Source organism: Eublepharis macularius, chromosome 15 (assembly GCF_028583425.1).
Source record: "Eublepharis macularius isolate TG4126 chromosome 15, MPM_Emac_v1.0, whole genome shotgun sequence".
Classification (NCBI taxonomy): Eukaryota; Metazoa; Chordata; class Lepidosauria; order Squamata; family Eublepharidae; genus Eublepharis; species Eublepharis macularius.
In genome coordinates this window covers 54,278,565-54,285,461 of record NC_072804.1, presented here as the reverse complement: position 1 = coordinate 54,285,461, position 6,897 = coordinate 54,278,565, and the positions used below count along the sequence as shown (strand labels likewise).

At 46.2% G+C, this 6,897-nt stretch overlaps 1 protein-coding gene across 2 annotated transcripts in view; it reads right to left on the bottom strand.

The window, feature by feature from the left end:
* KPTN (kaptin, actin binding protein) overlaps positions 1-6,433 on the bottom strand; it is a 13,615-nt gene extending 7,182 nt beyond the window's left edge. The window contains exons 1-3 of one of the 2 annotated variants that reach the window (XR_008598253.1): positions 5,982-6,433; positions 2,727-2,809; positions 1,632-1,716 (exon numbers count right to left, since the gene is read on the bottom strand). Coding sequence is in view for 1 of the 2 variants with exons in the window: in XM_054998656.1 (XP_054854631.1) it covers positions 1,632-1,716; positions 2,727-2,809; positions 5,982-6,300 (487 nt within the window). In the remaining variant the exon portion in view is untranslated. The remainder of the gene's footprint in view (positions 1-1,631; positions 1,717-2,726; positions 2,810-5,981) is intronic. The other variant, XM_054998656.1, reaches the window with a different exon arrangement.
* Positions 6,434-6,897: the final 464 nt, after the last annotated feature.

Sequence of the window (6,897 nt, the reverse complement as noted above, 5' to 3'; positions counted from 1 at the left end):
CAGGGAGCGCGTGGCAAGCTGGCCACCCCCTCAGCTGGGCAGGCAAGTGACATGGAGGGCTGGGAGGCCACCTGTGCTACTTGCCTGCCCAGCTGAGGGGGCAGCCAGCCAGTTGCAACCCTATGCACGCTCACCTGGGGAGGGAGCCCCACTGAATGAAGTGAGAGTTACTGACAAGTATTCTCTCTATTCAACAGGAAAACGAGACAGGAATTGTGCAAATGCAGCACTTGGCTGTGTCGACTTGTCATTCAGTAGCTGGCACCTGACTCCCAGGGTCTGCTTTGCTTTCGGTTAGGGCTGAACATTTGACTGGACCAAAAAAAGGGGTGCTGGTAGTGATGAAGTATTTCCGAAACATGACCTTTATTGGAGCCACACAAAAAATAACTTTACTCGTTACTGGGTTTGGGTATTTATGCTCGTGCGAAGTAAAAAAGGTTACTGTGTAACACAAAATTAAATGTTTAAGATGAATTATTCGAAACCTCTTAAAAATTTTAGGTATGGTTTCTATTGGCAGGTGCCACAGGGGCTCGAACTCAGAGCTGTCAGCTTTGGCACCTTGTCCTCTGCTCCAGTGGCACTGCCTCTGTAGCACTACAGGGCCCTCCTCAAGACTGGCCGGCAGAGGAAGCAAGCCCTGCTTGGAAGGGCCCAAAGGGTGATGCAGAGATCAGCTGGACGGAGAGTCTGATCAGATCGAGCCTGGATGTGGAAAGTTGCTCCCTCTAGGCTAAGCCTTTCAATATGAACAACTTGTCTGTGGCTGATTCCGCACACGTTGGATAATGCACTTTCAATGCACTTTATCAATCGTTTGAGGTGGATTTTTTGTTCCGCACCCGAAAAAATCCATTCCAAATGATCTATAAAGAGGACTGGAAGTGCATTATCCAACTTGTGCGGAATCAGCCAGTGTCTGAATTACTCTATGTATTAACTCTCAGCTGATCCTGGTTCCTGGCTGATCTCACGTCTTGCCTCTGGCTGGGACTGCCGACTTCTTCCCTAACCACAACTGTGCTTCATCTACACCTGCAAACTTGCTGTCCAAAACACCCTTGAGTTGACTTGAGGTTCTTTCATCTCTTAGTCACACCACCCTCCTCTGAGCCTGGCATTTATCAATATGAACGCTTCCCTGAACTATTCTTCTCTCTGTCTTTTATCATGGAACGTGACAGTCAGCCAACAGTAACAAAATTCTTTAAAAAAAATGAAATTATAACAGAAATAAAGGACTATAAAGCCAATTTAAAAACACACACAACAGTCCGTCTTTAAAGGCAGCTGTGCTAAACTATCTTCCTACTTAGAAGTGCTTGTGGTGCTCTGTAGTTTGTAAAAGCAGCTGTGTTGTGCTGTTAGGTTTATTCTTGAGTGCTCCAGGTTTAGGGGCCAACAAGTCCACCGGTACCTGTCTTTGGTAACAAATGGTGAATTGGAGGTCTCTGCTATTTAATTGTTCTGTATTTTGTAATCCACCTCAGCAAGAAAGTAATTTTTTTTAAAGACCTGCCTCCAGAGACTTTTCATTTTCAAAGATCGGAGGGTAACATAAGAGACTGAAAAGCGTCAAGGGCACAGAGGATGGGATTAGACAGCAAGGGCAAGTCTTCAAAACGTACGTGCAATGGAGTCCAGATTATATTCTGAACCTGGTTCATAGTCACAGTAGATGTTAAGGAAAGGGCATCCTTTATCTCCAGAATCCTGCAGGGAGGAAAAGAAAAGCCAGGTAGATCGGGATTCATTTCACAACACAACCACTGTGGGTTAGGTACACTGGAAACTTCCACTAGTAGAAGAAGTGAGGAGTGAGTTGTTGTAGATTTTCCGGGCTGTATAGCCATGGTCTTGGCATTGTAGTTCCTGACGTTTCACCAGCAGCTGTGACTGGCATCTTCAGAGGTGTAGCACCGAAAGACAAGAGATCTCTCAGTGTCAATGTGACAGAGATCTCTGTCTTTCGGAGCTACACCTCTGAAGATGCCAGTCACAGCTGCTGGTGAAACGTCAGGAACTACAATGCCAAGACCACGGCTATACAGCCTGGAAAATCTACAACAACTAACGTTCTCCGGCCGTGAAAGCCTTTGACAATATAGCAAGGAGTGAATTTTGCTGATTTCCTCTTCTTTCCAATTTCTAACTCTTTCCCTCCTCTGAAGCTGTTGGGGGGGGGGGCGGAATCTCCTGCCTTCACATTTCAGGGGTCATTTGGGGCATCAGTAGAAGGGGGAGGTGAAGAAGTTCTGCCCCACTAATGGAAATCCCTTCTGTGGAAAATCTGTGGAGATTTTATGCAGGATTCAACCCCACATTTTGCAGTTCAGACTTAATGATAAAACATGCTTTCCCATGACAGTGGAAATATTTAGTTACCAAGCCATGTACGAGACCAATGATTCCCCAGGAATTATTGTTATGTCTGAGCCATGCACCCAACTGTAGACCTTCCAGTATCCCATCATGGTGATTGTAAACACCAGCCCAAGGACCCCTGATCATATGAATGGGCCTGCCTTGGCAGCAGGGCTTACTTCCAGCAAAACATGTGATGATTAAAACATAAGCCAGCCACTATCTGGGGAAAGTAGGTCACTTTTGTGTGCATTCTAAAGGCTTACTTTTGAATAAACGAACTGTGAAAGTGATTAATCTTATTTGGGGAATCCGATTTTCACAGCGAGAAATAGAAAAAAAAAACCCCAACCCTGTACCTTAATGAAGGTGATCCCCACTACAAGGCCCCGTTTGGGATGAGACTTGTTGAAAGTATCAATGGACACAATCTCAGCATCAACTAGAAAAACAGAGAAAAAAGATTTCAAGGGTAGAGAATGACACAAAGGCATTGTATACTGAGATGAACTGTGACCAATACAACAGAACTATCATGGCTAACAACCTAGCAGGAGAGAGCTGCCTGTTACAATTAATTTATTTTGCATGTGCATACAAAGTCACATCATTCTTCTTTTAGGACTCTTCGCTTTGCTAGGTATACCTCAAAGACAATTCAGCACGCTCTGAAGACGCAAAAGCATGAATGCAAACGAGGCACGTCTACAGACATGAGTAGCGTAAAGGAATTGGGATATGTGGAGTCAATTGCATGCCCAGCCCCAGAACTGCCCTGCACAACTGTGTGAGGCAGTCCTTGTACAATTGTAGAGTCCCATTTGAACAAAAGGAAAAGGTCAGTCAGGCTGCATCTATGTACATGTAAAGAAACAAAGGCAAATTTTAAAAATGAATTGCTTTCCTCATGCATGGCAGGTGGCTAAAAAAAAAATCCCAATTCAAGTATCACTAGGGCAGCTATAGGTAAGCCACAGCATCTTGGGCCTCACTCCTTTTTGCATCAATAAAGGGATAGAGAAGGACTGTAAACTTCATGAATGAATGAATATTACTCCCATTCTGCAGTCATTCCACTGGCTACTTATCAGTTACCAGGCTCAAGGTTCTGTTCGTCACATACAGAGCTCTTCACAGCCTTGGCCCAACATATCTATGGGACCGCCTCTCCCAATGTTCCACCACAGCAGCTTTGCTCATCTGAACAGGGCCTTCTGCAGACGTCACCTTGCTCATGGGCAAAATTAACACATGCATTCTCTGTGGTGGCCCCACCTTATGGAACGGCCTATCTGAAGAGGTCAGGAAAGCTCCCACTCTCCCGGCTTTCTGCAAACTATGCAAAACTAAATTATTCAAGAGAGCTTTTTTCACTCAGAGGTTGTACTATAAGGAAGTGGTCACAGAGAGATGCTTCACTAAAGAGACAGAGACTATAGACTTCACTGCTATTTGCTACTATGTACTATCTAGTAAAAAGTCCAGTAGCATCTTTAAGACTAACCAGCTTTTTTGAGGCATAAGCTTTTGAGAACCACGGCTCTCTTCGTCAGTTGTATCTGACAGAGAGCCCTGTGGCACAGAGTGGTAAGCTGCAGTACTACAGCCCAAGCTCAGCTCACAACCTGAGTTCGATCCTGGCGGAAGCTGGGGTCAAACAGACAGTTCAAGGTTGACTCAGCCTTCCATCCTTCTGAGGTTGGTAAAATGAGTACCCAGTTTTCTGGGGGTAAAGTGTAGACGACTGGGGAAGGCAATGGCAAACCACCCCATAACAAAAACGTCTGCCAAGAGAATGTTGTGATGCAATATCCCCCCATGGGTCAGTAATGACTCGGTGCTTGCACAGGGGACTACCTTTACCTTTTAAACCTGTTACATTATTTATTGAAATAATAATATAATAATAACATTCAATTTATATACCACCCTTCAGGACAATTTAATGCCACAGAGCAGTTTACAAAATGTGTTATTGTTATCCTCACAACAATCATCCTGTGAGATGGGTAGGGCTGAGAGAGCTCAGGGAAGCTGTGACTGACCCAAGGCCACCCAGCTGGTTTCAAGTGGAGGAGTGGGGAATCAAACCTCCAGATTAGTGTCCTGCCGCTCTTAACCACTTCACCAAAGTATCTTTGAAATTGACTGTACTGACTCACACTGTGTAATCTTGAGTCTCAGTGGGAAAAGCAGACCATGAATAACATAAACAAAGAAACAAATAGTCTGCTGCTGTAAGTATAATCCGACTAGGGAGTTTTCTATGCTGTTCAACATCGTCTTAGAATTGCTTATGCCCTATTTCTGTGTTGTTTCACCTCTATTGGATCTGTGCTGGTGTTAAATCTTTGCAAACTTACATTCATATATACCATTACACTGTTTATTGAAATGTCTCTGAAACAGACTGTACTGATTCACACTGTGTAATTCGCCTTGAGTCTCAGCGAGAAAGGTGGACTATAAATAATGTAAATAAATAAATAGTGGGCTAACAACCCCAGCCTACCTTGCAGGGCCCTTGTAAGGATTATGTCAACAAAAAAGCTTCTCTTGAAATCATTGTGTGTGTGTGTGTGTGCGTGTGCTGCTCCTACATGTGCATTCCTTGTGGTGGCCCCTGCCCTATGGAACGGCCTGCCTGAGGAAGTCAGGAGAGCCCCCACTCTCCTGGCCTTCTGCAAACAAAACAAAACTGAATTATTCAAAAGGGCTTTTTACACAGATAGGAGGGCTATATTGTAGGGAGATGATCTCAAAGAGATGTTTCGCTAACAAGTTAGAGACCACAGACTTCACCACTATGTTGCTTTAAATATGTGCTCCTAAGTACTGTTGTTTTAAGTATGACCCTACTGCATAGTTCTATGTTGCCTAATGTCAGTCATAGAATTGCTTATGCTCTGTTTCAGCATTTCTTCAACTCTGTATTGGATTTTTGCTAACGTTGTGTCTTTGTAAACTTGCATTTATTTACCCTCTGGCATTGTTAATTGAAATGTCCTTGCTATCGACTGTGCTAATCTCACTCTACGTAATCCGCCTTGAGTCTCAGTGAGAAAGGACTATGACATAAATTAAAAATAAATAAGTTAAGAGATGAAGTTTTCCTGAACTTAAAACAGATCCAAAGTTAATAAGTTCTGTTTTATCTAATGTCAGTCCTAGAATTGCTTATGCTCGTTTCATCATTTCTTCAACTCTGATTGGATTCTTGCTAATGTATTTATTAACCCTAGAGCTTTGCTTACTGAAATATCCTTCATCTTGACTGTGCTAATCTCACAATGGCCGTTTCCACACACGTTGAATAATGCACTTTCAATGCACTTTAGCAATCCTTTGGAAGTGGATTTTTTGTTCCACACATGGAAAAGCAGTTCCAAAACTTCACCAGAGTATTGAAAGTGGATTATCCAACGTGTGTGGAAGCAGCCAATGTGTAATCCGCCTTGAGTCTCAGTGAGAAAGGCAGACGATCAATGAGGTAAATAAATAATAAATAAATCAGCTGGATCCTTTGCGAAGGGGGAGACATGAATCCAAGGCCCCTCTCTGGATCCACCGAGAGCCCCATTCGGAATCAATAAGTGATCCCCCTCCCCACTCACCGGGGATGTAGGTGAACTGGAGCTCCCTGGCCACGGGGCGCAGCTTCTGCCGCAGGTCCTGGTAGCGGAAGTAGATGACCTTCCCCTTCAGGGTGGCGGCCAGCAGCCCCCCCGGCCCCGCGGGCGCCCCCCCGGCCGGCTCCGGGCCCCACGAGGCCGCCTCGGCGCCCCCTCCCTCGGGCCCCGCCGGCTCCTCCGGCCCCGCCCCGCACGGCCCCCGGGCCGCCCCCGGCAGCGCGGCCAGCCCGTAGACGTTGCTCTGGGAGGAGAAGCGGGTGAAGCTGTCCTCCAGGAAGGGGCAGCCCGAGGGGGGCTCCATGGCGGCTCAGGCACCGCCGAGGGCAGCCCCCGTTTAAGGACCCCCCCTCCCCAATCCCCTGGAGGGAAAGAAGGCGACCGGGCTCAAGGGGGCCTCCGGTGCCTGGCGCGCGGCAGCTGACGTCGCCGGTCGAGAGGCGGCGAGGAATATGGCGGAAGCGCCTTCTCTGCCCATTTTCATGATGGCCGCCCAAGGAGCTCCGCCTCAGTCGTAGAGACAGCGTGACGTCGACGGCTTGACGCAGCAGGGACGGCTGACGCACGTTTTCCTTAGCCCCTGCAGTGGAAAGGTCCAATTGTCCCCCCCCCCCCGCGAGAGACGTGGAAGAAGCCTAGTTGCTGGGCGGGGACTGTGCGTTAGATGTAACTCCCGTTAATTCCTGTTGCTACCTCGTCTTTAATTATTTGTTATTGCAGCATCTCCTCTCCCCCTAAGGTGTTTGTATCTACACGTAAAGTGCATATTATAAAATACATATTAAAAAAGAGTCCAGTAGCACCTTTAAGACTAACCAATTTTATTGTAGCATAAGCTTTCGAGAATCAAGTTCTCTTCGTCAGATGCCTGATACAGAGACTGGTCAAATACAGAAGAGCA